At 52.3% G+C, this 13,093-nt stretch overlaps 1 protein-coding gene across 1 annotated transcript in view; it reads left to right on the top strand.

Moving 5' to 3' along the window:
• Positions 1 to 12,362, top strand: part of PARP1 (poly(ADP-ribose) polymerase 1) — a 38,008-nt gene extending 25,646 nt beyond the window's left edge. Inside the window, 9 exon segments of the mRNA XM_003357641.4 lie at positions 3,109 to 3,192; positions 4,780 to 4,902; positions 5,658 to 5,786; positions 7,344 to 7,442; positions 7,921 to 8,073; positions 9,763 to 9,890; positions 10,679 to 10,740; positions 11,422 to 11,536; positions 11,793 to 12,362. Of these exon segments, the coding sequence (XP_003357689.2) occupies positions 3,109 to 3,192; positions 4,780 to 4,902; positions 5,658 to 5,786; positions 7,344 to 7,442; positions 7,921 to 8,073; positions 9,763 to 9,890; positions 10,679 to 10,740; positions 11,422 to 11,536; positions 11,793 to 11,874 (975 nt within the window). The 3' untranslated portion in view covers positions 11,875 to 12,362.

Genomic DNA, 13,093 nt, shown 5'->3' with positions numbered 1-13,093 from the left:
ATTCTTGCCATGAAGGAGTTTGTGGGCAGGGTTCTTACGCAGCCCAACCAAACGGGCCGCCCGGAGCTGTCAAGCAAAGTGCAGGATGCAGCCCACCTACAGTAAAAGAACTGCTCTGGGGATTTCTGTTGTGGCTCAGCGGTTAATGTACCTGACTAACATACATGACGACACAGGCTCGATCCCTGGCTCAGTGGGTTAAGGATCCGGTGTTGCCATGAGCTGTGGTGTGGGTCACAGATGCAGCTCAGATCTAGCATTGCTATGGCTGTGGCATAGGCCGGCAGCTGCTGCACCAATTGGACCCCTAGCCTGGGAACCTTCATATGTGCTGGTGCAGCCCTAAAAAAAAAAAAGAACTGCTGTGACCTGATTGATAGAGTTGCAAAGAGCTTGACACTCATTTCATCAGATAAAATTCATGCCAGCTGTTTTTCAGAAGGGGTTGGGTCCGAGGCTGGAATGGGGGTGATGGTAGTTAGATTAGTCATGTCTCTGTCCAAGCAGGAATGGGGGCAGAGCTTCCAGCCAAGGCCAGGTGTCTTCTGTTTGTTCCCCTGGGAGATGAGTGCAGAAGGGCCTCTTGTTCTTGCTCCCTCTGACATCGGAGCTCTGGGACATTGACCCCAGGAGCAGTCAGAACAGACGTGGTCCAGGCATGGCCGGCAAACAGGTCTTCCCTCCTTCCCCATCCATCGAGCCCAGCAGCATCCAGCTACCCTGAAAACCAAGCAGGGACCAGCAGAGAGGATGAGAGTTGCAGATCAGCCTTGGCCCTTCCGCCCCTTTGCCCACTGGCTTCCTCCCTGCTGCTTCCCAGCGCCCGCCTAGAGGCTGCCAGACAGCCTGGGACAGGGACATGGGGCAAGTCTGGGTGGCATGAATGACCGGTAGCCTCTGCCCAACAGCATAGTTCCCAGGCATGGTCCCGCCTGCTGGGGCTGCTCCGGCTCAGCTGTTGTTAGAGAACAAAGTGTTGGGTCACATCCTAGACATCTGCTAACGGGTTTAAAGACGCCAGGGCTCATGCGGGTGCCTCGTTCATATAGATACATAGCCTGACTTGTTTGTTACTTATTTGAACAGGCTGGGGTGGCTCACCAAGAATGTGGGTGCACGAGGAAGAGTAGTGTGCTGGGGCCTGCAGGGGTCGTCTTCATTTGACGAACCTTTCAAAAGAAACATCCCACGTGACAGTTCCAGCTTCCTGTGCTCTGGCATATATACGATTCAGACCCAGTCTCTCTCTGTAAAATGACCTTGTCTTTTTCTTTTTTGGCCGCCCCATAGCATATGGCACTTCCAGGCCAGGGATCAGATCCATACTGCAGCTATGACTTAAGCCACAGCTGTGGCAACACCAGATCCCTAACCCATGGTGTGGGAAGGGGTCGAACCTGCTTCCCAGTTCTCCCAAGACGCCATCGATCCTGTTGCGCCATAGTGGGAGCTCCAGAAGTGACCTTTTTTAGGCTGTTCTACATTAAGACAGGGAACTAGTTGGTTAGCAGGAATGGATGGGCCAGGGTCCTGCTGCTGGAAGGCAGGATATGGGGAGTGGGACCCCCACTTCCAGCCTGATGGGCCCCATGGGATCGGGCAGCCAGGTAGTTAAGTAAACAGTAACCAGGGCATCCGAGCTCCCCCTTGGAGCCAGGTTGAGCCCTGCTGTGTCCAGGGCCCAGGCTGCAGCCCCCGAAGCCTCCCACTGGCCGTGGCTATGCCTCTCAGTGCCCTGAACCCAGGCCTCTCTCCCACTTTGCACTTTCTCCCTAAATGGAGCTGCTGCATCACCCCTGCCGGACAGCTGGTGTTAGTGGAGCCCTGCTCTTGTTCTTGAGGCCTGCGTGTATGTTTTTGAGGGGGTAGGTAAGAGAAGCCAGGTCTTTTTAAAATAAACACCAAAATTACACAGCTCAGGGAAACAGCCCCACCCCCAAGCCCCAAAAGCATCTGGTCTCACTCTGGTCATACTGACCTTGGCCAGAAAGCCCTTTGGTGTGGCTCTGTTAGCATTGTTTTAGAGCCAGCTTGTAGTCCGTACCGAGGTCACTTTGCTCTTTTCCTGTACCGTGTTCTCGGCTCAGAATAGATTATCCACCTTCTTCCCTGGACTTAGCTCCAGCTATTTAACTCTTCCCCGAAACCAGCTCTCCCCTTGGGATGGACGGCATTGAGGGTACAGAGACACAGATGTGCCACGCCTGTGGTCATCATTAGGCATTGTCACTACTGAGCCCTGATGGATGCCTGAGGGGCTGTGAGCACCTTTACTTCTCGTGTCATGGGTCACCGTAGAAATTCCATTTCTCGGATTGCCTGTGTGGCTCCATCTTTGTTCCCAGAGCCTGCAGGTGCCAGAGGTTTCAACATGCGCAAATGCAGTCCTGGGTGGGGAGCTCCAGGGTCTGCTGGGAACAACCTGGGGACAGTGACTCAGGAAGCAGAGTGAGGGGGAGCACTGAGGCAGGAGGGGTGGGCAGCCAAGCATTCAGGCAGGTGACTCCTGCAGGGAGTGGGTGCCGTTTACAGGTGGGAAACCGTGGCTGAGAGTGAGTGCCCCACCCGCTAGCAGGTGACCAGAGTCCTGCTCTTTCCACTGCAGCCAGCCCATCACCCCCTCGGTGGGTCCCCAAGGTGTTAGGGGCAGCAGCAGCATCGTAGGAACATGTTTAACCTTTGAGCTGACTGATTTGAAAGGAACACTGGTGACTCAGTGTCAGTATGGGTGTTCAAGAGGGAGTCCTTGTCTTCCGGCTGAGAATGGCCTTGCCTCTGAGACCCTGGGAGGGCTTCCTGGGCGCACCCTCACCCTCACGTGGCAATTAGGTGGGAGTCCTGCTGTGTCACCTTCAGGTGCGCGGAGCAGTTTCAAACCGAGCACAGGTGGGCTTAACCCTGCCGTCTACGAAGTGAGCAAGGACCTTCTCTCGCAGTAGGGATGGGCTGCAAAGCCCGTGGGCTTGGCTCAATGGGTCGCCCCAGGACAGATTTCTGACTGCTACCCTCAGAAGGCCTGGGTGGGTGTTGGGGGCGCTCAGTCTGGCTCTGCTGTCATCGCCGCACAAAGCTCGGCTTTCAAAGGGAAAAATCCCCCTGTCTCCTCAGATTGACCTTCAGAAGATGCCGTTGGGGAAGCTGAGCAAAAGGCAGATCCAGGCCGCGTACGCCATCCTCAGTGAGGTCCAGCAGGTAAGTTAGGGACCCTCTTCTCCAGCTGCCCTCCTCCTGGGGGTCTCTTGGCCGCCCCCCCGCCCCATCTGGGGACATGGCAGTACATTTATGAGGTGAGTGAAAGAGACCTGCTGGCTCACGGTTATTCAGATGTTTTTCACATCAAGAATGACGAGTGCTCCTTGCAGAAAGCTCCCAGTGCTAGTGAATTAACGATGTTTTCCCGTATCAGGGACAGTAAACTCCTATCCTGAGAAATTTGGTTCTCCTGCCTCATAAAAATGTTCTTTAAAGTTAAACATTGTCTTGCTTTCTTGTATTTGTGTTCCTTCAACATCAACTTTCCGAGCGTCTGCCAAGGTTCCTCCAGTCCCAGAGCTTCTAGCCGTGCCCTGAAGGGACTGGAGGGTCCCCCTGTGTTTGTGGGCGGCATGCATGCTCCATGTGTGAAAGCAGAAGAGCCGGTGGGAGCCTGAGGTGGGACCACCAGGTGGACCTCTGGCTGCTGCAGTTAAATCCAGTGACAGTGGTCCTGCACAGGGTCCTTTTGCTTGTTGCCCACTGCCTGGGGCCTGAAAGTCTTGCCTCAGCTCAGATTCTTTCCTGTTCCAGAACTTCCACAATGAGGGGCTGGAAGAGTGTTCTTTGCTCCTTGCACAGAGCCAACTGCAGCACAGGCAGCAGTTTACAATGTGGAAGAAGCAGCCCATCTCAGTGAGATGTAGGCTTGGGGCTTGGTACCTATAGGGTGCCAACTCATTGCCCCCTTACCATCCTTTAGGCACCTATGAGGTCTGCCAAGTATGCAGGGACTAGTGGCCCAGCACTTCCACTTCTGTGCATGTACTGAGTGCCTTCTGCATAAAGCTCTAATTGGCACTGTGGTATAAGGAGAGGCCCGCCTTTCTGTGCCTGGCCTCCTAGACCTCCAGGGTTAATCAGAATGAATTCCCTGAGTGTTCCCATTGTGGCTCAGTGGTAATGAGCCAGCTAGTATCCATGACTTTGCAGGTTTGATCACTTGCCCCACTCAGTGGGTTAAAGGATCTGGTGTGGCTGTGGCTGTGGTGTAAGCCAGCAGCTGCAGCTCCAATTCGACCCCCAGCCTGGAAACCCCCATGTACCGATAATGCTGCCCTAAAAAGAAAAAAAAAAGGAATTCCCTGCCTTAAATATAAAGGTCATTGGCTGAAGGGCCTGACCGAATTTGTAGCAGTGGGTTTTTTCCCCCCTTAAAGATTTTATTATGAAATGTTTTCAGACTTAGAAAAAGTTGAATTTTACAGCATCAGCCGTGAGCTCACCCCCTAGATGCTGCAGGCAATATTTTGCACAATAGGGGAGTTTATGTGTCCTGACCCGCTCTCTGTACAAATGAGATTCTATACGGGAGGCCCAGTATGTGCTGAGCCGCCAGTTTGAGGTTGAGGTCCGGCTGATACCCCAGCTAAGTGATGGCCCCCTGAGAGTTGCCTGGTGTCTCCTGGCTGTGCACACACCAACTGCCTTGGGACTTGCCTGCAGCACCCAGCTCCCAGGGAGAATAGCCCGGTACTGAGGGTTCAATGCTGCCTCAGTCTTGTTCCTCTGTCCCCTCTCCTAAAGGCCGTGTCCCAGGGCAGCAGCGACTCCCAGATCCTGGATCTCTCAAATCGATTCTACACCTTGATCCCCCATGACTTTGGGATGAAGAAGCCTCCACTGCTGAACAATGCGGACAGCGTGCAGGTAGCACCGGGGTTCAGGAGGATCCTGGGTCTCAGGTGGTGCTGGGCTGGGTGTGGCTCTCTTCCAGTGCAGGAGGCACACTCAGGGCCCTCATCTTGAAGTGGGGTTTCTGGGGTTCCTGTTGCGGCCCAGCAGGTTACAAATCCATATCCATGAGGATATGGATTTGTTCCCTGGCCTCACGCAGTGGGTTAAAGGATCCAGCGCTGCCATGAGCTATGGTGTAGGTCACAGACATGGCTCAGATCCCACGTTGCAGTGGCTGTAGCGTAGGCCAGCAGCTGCAGCTCCAGTTGGACCCCGAGCCTGGAGATTTCCATGTGCCCTGGGGATCCAAGATCCACTTCTTGGATCGCAAATCCAAGAAGTACGGTCTCTGCCCTTTTGGGAGCCTGACCACGGGCAGAACAGTTGGTTTTCCTGCCCTTGCTAGACCACATCAGGCTGCGGAAAAGGAGCCATGAGGGATGTACCTTCCTCCCAGCTTCAGAAGGGAGCCAGGGATCATTCCGCACCTGTCACCTGAGTGCTCGAGAGGAAAGAGTTCATACGTATAGTCCTCTTCTCCCCCAGGGAGTAAGTCCTCGATAGCTGTCCAGAAACCCTGAGGAGCGTTGGCTGTGATGGTGATTCACTGGCCCTAAGCAGCTGGGAAGGACCCTTTCACTGTTGGACACTCTGCATGTGGATTTTCTGTGCCAAAACTGAGTCTTTCTCCCACATCTTGGCTCAAGGTTTTTCTTTTGTTCCTCCAGGCCAAGGTGGAAATGCTAGACAACCTATTGGACATCGAGGTGGCCTACAGTCTGCTCAGGGGTGGTTCTGATGACAGCAGCAAGGACCCCATTGATGTCAACTATGAGAAGCTCAAAACTGATATTAAGGTAACGGGTCCACCCTTTCTGAAACATCCAAAGCCTTCATCCGAGGGGTGGTGGTTCCCAGAATTGAACGTGCATCAGAATCTTGTGGAATGGGCCTTCCCATTGGTGACTCAGCTAGTATCTAGGAGAATTTGGATTCAATCCCTGGCCTCACTCAGTGGGTTAAGCTGCAGCTCCACTTCGACCCCTAGCTTGGGAACTTTTCTAGGTACAGCCCTAAAAAGACAAAAAAAAAAAGGAAAAGGAAGATAGAAATAAACTTATTTACAAAACAGAAACAGACTCACAGATCTGGAAATCAAACTTATGGTTACGTAGGGGAAATGGGGTGGGGGGGGAGGGTTAAATCAGAAGGTTGGGAATAACTGCTTGGGGGACTGGGAGGCAGGGGGCACTTCTGTGCTGTTGGAGGCTTGGACAGAAGTCATCCGGCCTAGGCCAACAGGAGAAGGAAAGTTTGCCTCAGCCCCTAGCTTGCCCTGGCCTTGAGGCTGGTCTCACATCTCCTGCGTGCCTCCCTTCCCTGCAGTGTTAGGGGGTCCAAAGGCACGAGGATCTGTTGAGCCTGGTTTGATGTGTTGACATCACTAAAAAGAGCCTTTACTCCATGCTTAGGACAGAGCATAGGTCTGTGGGTCTGCACAGGGTAGACCCCAGATGGCTTGGTTCTTTGTAAAGGGTTGTTATTCTCTGCATTTATGATTCTGAAACTTTTTAGTTAAGGGGCAGGGAAAAGAGCAGAATTCCTGAGTTCTCTGAACATTGGTAAGAATATGGAAACAGAAGAGTACATTCACAGCCTTCCCCGTAACACTCATGTTTATTTAGCATAGATTACATTATTTGACCATTATTTAGTGAGTGTTTACTCTGGACCACAACGTGCAAGGATTCTGAAGAGATGGCACACTTGTCCCCATCCTCAAAACCCCTGTATTCTGCCGGATCCTTGCTGCTTTCGATTGCAAAAGCCTTTTTTGGGGGGGCCACTCCACACATACAGAGTTCCCAAGCCAGGGATCAGAGCTGAGCCACAGTCTTGACCTAAACCACAACTGTGGCAATGCTGGATCCCTAAACCACTGTGCCAGGCCAGGAATCAAACCTGCATCCTATAGCTCCCAAGATGCTGTGGATCCCATTGTGCCACATTGGAAACTCCTGATTGCAGATCTTGACTCTGGGGTGTCCCCTGGCCCTGATGTTTTAACTCCCCATGGACTAGACTGTTACCTGGAGGCGGCTCCTTATTCTGGAGGTCCCCGTTCCCAGAGAGTGAACCCCGTGTTGATAGCTTTCCTGGTGTCCCTGAGCGTAGGGTTTTAAGACAGAAGCAAGGCCAGGATCCTCTTGCAATCCAGATAGATGGGGAAGAAGCTGGTGTCTGGGGAGCTGGGGCTGCCGGCCCAGCCTCTGCCCTGGAATGTGGTGGGGCCGGGAGCATGAGCCGCTGGCCCACCTGGGCTTCCACACGGGCCATGTGTTATATGTGTTGTCGCCTGCTTCCATGTGGCTCTCCTGGGGTCTCCTTTGCCCTGATTCCCACATTTCTTCTAGGTGGTGGACAGGGATTCTGAAGAAGCCGAGACCATCAGGAAGTACGTTAAGAACACTCACGCAACCACACACAATGCATATGACTTGGAAGTTATCGATGTAAGGCTCCCCCCCCGCCCCCGTCCCTCTGTGCCCTGCCAGCTCTTCCCTGCTCATCCCTCCAGCCTGGGCCTGGGCCTGGGTGCAGGAGAGCAGTTTACTCTGTTTTAAATAGCCAGAGGAAGTGATTCATTTGTTTGTGAAGCAGAAAAATTCATAGTCTTAGGGTTTGGGGATGGCTTTTTGTTCTGTTTTAAAGGATGTTCCCTACCCCAAAACCTAGTTTTGGAATCAGAACTGGTATCAGGGAGCCCAAGCAATGTGCCTCAGGTGGACGGGGTCTACACACCGTGTAGGTCCCACCAGATGGGACCTAGACCGGCCGTGTTGCTCCACCCCAACTGACAGAAACACCTTAGAGACAACAGGCCTCATGTTTTGCAGCTCTGGGGACACCTGGGCTGTTCTCCTGTGTCCATGAACCCCAGTATAACAGCGGTGCCATCCATCTCTCTGCTTTATTTACTGCTCCGACCAGATCTTTAAGATCGAGCGTGAAGGGGAGAGTCAGCGTTACAAGCCATTTAAACAGCTGCATAACCGGAGGTTGCTGTGGCACGGGTCCAGGACCACCAACTTCGCCGGGATCTTGTCCCAGGGTCTCCGGATAGCCCCACCTGAAGCACCTGTGGTACGTGCCCAGCCTGGGGAGCTGGGGGGGAGGGCTTGTCTCTGCAGCCATCTCCACTCGAGCTCTATGGGGGCTCGGGTGAGAAGCCCACACCCCAGTGAATAAGGGTCCTTGGTTAAAGACATGGGTGACAGAGTTCCCGTTGTGGCTCAGTGGAAACAAATCTGACTGGTATCCATGAGGACGCAGGTTTGATCCCTGGCCTCGCTCAGTGGGTTAAGGATCCAGTGTTGCCATGAGCTGTGGTGGAGGTTGCAGACACAGCTCGGATCTGGTGTTGCTGTGGCTGTGGTGTAGGCCGGCAGCTGCAGCCCTGGCTGATCCCCTAGCTTGGGAACCTTCATATGCTGCCAATGCGGCCCTGAAAAGACAAAAATAAATAAAGACATGGGTGTTGGCTCAGCTGAGGCTGATACAGTGAATGTTGCCAGGCGTCCCTCTCCTGACCCTCAGCAAGGCTGTAGCAGTAAGGGTATCAAGTGTAGTTCTGAGAACAATGAAGGTGAAGTCCAGGCCCTGCCCTGAACGCTCATTGGATGTGTTGACAGCCAGAGAGCAGGCTTTGGCCGCAGGCCAGGCTGGGTTCAAACGTGCCTCTCCCACCTGCTGGCTGGTGACCTCCGTGAGCTTCAGCATCTGCCTCAGTGCCACGTGCTGAAAAAGAGAGGCCGACCCAGACCTAAGGGATCGCTGTGTCACCTGCTGGGCTGTAGACCTGACCTGCTGGGCAGGAAGTTAGGAATGGTCTTCCAAGCCTCTTTTGTGGTTGTTGAAAGTAGGGAGTGGAGTTCCCATTGCGGCCCAGTGGTTGGGAGCCCGACTCATCTCCATGAGGATTGGAGTTCAATCCCTGGCCTCACTCAGTGGGTTAAGGATCCAGTGTTGCCACAAGTGCAGCCTAAGTCACTGATGGGGCTTGGATCCTGCGTTGCTGTGGCTGTGGTGTAGGTGGGCAGCTGCAGCTCCAGTTTGATCCCTAGCCTGGGCACCTCCACATGCCACAGGTTTGGCCTTAAAAAAGATGAAAAAGTGGGGAGCAAAGAGGCTTAACAACTGGACTCATGGCTTCTGGGCAGTAGCTTGTACCTCAGGCAGATGTCCTACCCGCTCTGAACCTTGTTTTTGTTTCTTCTTTTTTTTTTTTTTTTTTTTTTTTTTTTTGGGTGCCCCTCAGCATATGGGCTTCCCAGGCCAGGGATCGGATCTGAGCTGCAGTTGCAGTTTCGGCAGTGCCGGCTCCTTTAACCCACTGTGCTGGGCTGGGGATCAAACCCATGCCCTGGCCCTGCATAGATGCCACTAATCCCCTTCCACCACAGCAGGGACTCCCTGAACCTCATTTTCAAAAAAGGAATAAAAATAATGGTTCCCTTTAGGGGGTGCTGACACCTGCCAGGCCCTAGTCTAAAAAGCAGCTGTCAGTGACATACTTCGTTTTCACAGTGGCACCGTGGGGTCCTTTTCCCCAAGTTCAGAGAAGAAACTAGGGTCCAGAGAGTAATTTTTCATAGCCTGTTGGTACCTGGCAGAGCTGGGATCTGAACAGCCTGCTCCTGAGCCCAGGCCCCTGTCCCCTGTGGGGGGGATACTGTGGGACTCAGTGATGGCTCCCAGTGGGCTCTCAGTAAGCAGGTAATGCTGCTAAGTTCCCGCTGGAAGGTTCTCAGCTGTCCCTTTTCCACCCTCCAGACGGGCTACATGTTTGGGAAGGGGATCTATTTCGCCGACATGGTCTCCAAGAGTGCCAACTACTGCCACACGTCCCAGGGAGACCCCATAGGCTTGATCCTGTTGGGAGAAGTTGCCCTTGGAAACATGTGAGTAACCCTGGTTTCAGGGTGGGTGGCACTTGATGGGGCTGGATGGGATGAGTGTCCCTTAGCTGGGAGGTGATCCTGGCAATTTCTCAGCACCCACCAGTTAGGCATGTCCTAGGTGCCCGTTGGAGTCATGTTGGAAATGGAGGAGAGACGGGAATGTGGCCGGGCCTTGGGAGCTGGCAGCATCCATTCTCTGTGTACTGGGAGCACCGAGCTTGGCTTGCACCAAGGATGGTCAGCTTGGGCCCCTCTGCCCGACTGACAATGTTTATGTTTTCTGTCCGAGACCAACCCACATTGATCTGGAGTCTTAACCCCAGTTCCAGATTCCCCACAAAAAATCTGGGTGGTCCAGCTGGGATTGGTTGTCCAGCGTGGTCCTATCAACCAGGACCAGAGAGAGCAGGCGGTATAACAGAGCAGACGGGACCCAGCCATCATGAGCTACTTGGAAACCCCAGAGCAGCCAGCACACCACAGCTCTGCACAGGCTGTTCCTGAAAGCAGCCCTGTGGCAGTGGTCATTGGCACCATCTCTTGAAAGGCACTGCACCTTCAGAACTCCATAGGTCTTGGGGCGGCCAGAAAAGAGATGAAGGGAAAAAGAGGCACTTCGCCCGCAGTTTCTGGAGACAGAGCAGGAGAGAAAGCCTAGCAACGAAGGTGGACTGCGTCCTCAGCATGTTTTTCTAAACGTCGCCCGTGACTTGCTCTGCTAATCAGACTGTTGGTCTGAGAGCTCGGTGACCTTGAAGGCTCTTCTGAACCTGCTTTCTGTTCAATAGGTATGAGCTGAAGCACGCTTCGCACATCAGCAAGTTACCCAAGGGCAAGCACAGTGTCAAAGGTATGGTGATTGGTGCTCCTAAAGTGGCCCCTACCGCCTCAGGCACCCTGGGCAGCACTGGGAGGAGGCTCTCTTTCCCCCAAAGCCACAATTTCTGTGGCTAGGTTACAAGTTCATTTAAAAAAAAAAGAAAAAAGTTTTGATGCTGTGGCTGGAGGTAGTGTCACAAATACCATGAAATAGAGTCCTTCCTGATTAGCGCTCCTGTGAGGTGCGTTGGCTTTGAGTTTTTACCTGACTCTTAGCTACATTGGCAATGTCCAGAGCCTGGATTTGGATTGCTGCAGTTTGTAGCATGCAACAGTTTAATCTCCCACCACCTAGTTGAAGCCACTGCTTTGGAATTCCGCTCAGGGAGCCGGGAGGCAGGGGGCACTTCTATGCGGTGAAGCTCAGTGAAGGCTGATAACCTGGAACTTGGTGTATATTTGGTTTTGTGTCTGGAAGGATACACTATAGGATTTGTATGTCTTTTTTATTTATTTATTTATTTTTTTGTCTTTTTGCCTTTACTAGGCCCGCTCCCACAGCATATGGAAGTTCCCAGGCTAGGGGTCTAATCGGAGCTGTAGCCTCTGGCCTACACCACAGCCACAGCAACACCAGATCCTAGCCGAGTCTGCGACCTACACTACAGCATCTCTTCCCACCAACCCTCTCATTCTGCCTGCTGTTTTTCAGGCTTAGGCAAAACGACCCCTGACCCCGCAGCCAGTATTACTATGGATGGTGTGGAGGTTCCTCTTGGGACCGGGATCCCATCTGGTGTGAACGATACCTGTCTGCTGTATAACGAGTATCCTTTTCTGAGTGTGCCATGAGAGACCGAAAAGAATGTTCTGGGGCTGAGAGTCGCCTAGGCTGCCAGTGAACCCAGGGCAGACCGACTAGAGCCAGTCCTGGGGTGAGTCTCACAGTGAAGCCTTGCCCTCCATGGTCTCCCTGTTCGGGTGAGACCTGAGCCCCTACCTGGGGGACTTGGCAGGGTGCGGCCAGCTCGGCCAGCAAGCACTTTCTCAAACCATTGGCTCCTTGACACGCCTCCCCCTCAGGTACATTGTCTACGATATCGCTCAGGTCAATCTCAAGTATCTACTGAAGCTGAAATTCAACTTTAAGACGTCCCTGTGGTGAGCTGTGAACCGCAGCCCCAGGATCGTGGGGTGTCACCCCACGTGCTGTGCACCAACCAACCAGGCAGAAACCTCGGCCAAGTTGCCGAGGGATGGTACCTTCACTGAATCTCCTTAGAAAGGATTTATATGAACACTTGGTCACATGTTAGTGATTTTCCCAACTTCTCCAATCCGTTGTTTGTGTTGGTCGGGGTGGGGGGCGGTCGTTTGGGGCTTCTTTCCTGCCAGCCATAACCCTGGTAGGTACAACTGACAATAGGGGAAACGTTGGGAGGGTTTTGTTTTTGTTTTTGTTTTTGTTTTGCGTCTAGACTAGTCCAGCGAAAGAACCTTGCAAGCCACCTTATAACGTCTGCCTTACTGGTTTCCCCAGGGAAGGAAAAAAATAATCTTCCACCCTTATTTCTAAGTGTTCATCTTTAGTTTTGGAAAAACGTTAAGCATTTATTTTAAGGTCAAAATAAAAACTAATTTCATACTATTTAATCTTTTTTATTTTGCATTTTATTGTCTCCCTTTAGCTTTTTGTTGTTGTCTGTTTGGGTTGGGGGGGGTTGTTTTCTTTGGTTTTTTGGCAAGGAATGTAGGGAGACCAAAAGAAGGAACATTAACAATTTCTTAGACGCAAAAGGCATTTTCCTTTTCTGGAGACACTTGAATGTGGATGCTCTCAGAATATGTAGTTTTTTGGGTTTTTTTGTTTTTGTGTCTTTTTAGAGCTGTACCTGCGGCATATGGAGGTTCCCAGGGTAGGGGTCGAATCGAAGCTACAGCTGCCAGCCTACACCACAGCCACAGCAACGCAGGATCCTAAACCCACTGAGCAAGGCCAGGGATCGAACCCGTGTCCTCATGGATACTAATTGGAGTTGTTACCCTCTGACCCACGATGGGAACTCCTTTAAGAGTAATTTCAAGAGTAAATTTTAAGTCGTATTTGAAATTCCTAACTTTCCTACGAGCAATTTTGTCTGCTAAATTAAAAATATATTGCCAAAATACCCCAGGGCTAGTAGTAATTCTTGAATTAAAATGGGAATGGCTTCTGTATTGCTGCATTGTGGTTTTAGTCTCATTCTGATTATGGATCTGGTTAATCTTCACGGTGCAAGGGCCACAGCGACTTGGGGGGAGGTCGTTTGTACTCGTATCTGAAACTGCAGAATGTGCCAGACAACAAACAGCAGGGCCTAATAGGAATGCCTGGCCTGAGTGAC

Source organism: Sus scrofa, chromosome 10 (assembly GCF_000003025.6).
Source record: "Sus scrofa isolate TJ Tabasco breed Duroc chromosome 10, Sscrofa11.1, whole genome shotgun sequence".
NCBI classification, from domain to species: Eukaryota; Metazoa; Chordata; class Mammalia; order Artiodactyla; family Suidae; genus Sus; species Sus scrofa.
This window is presented reverse-complemented; position numbering and strand designations above follow the sequence as displayed.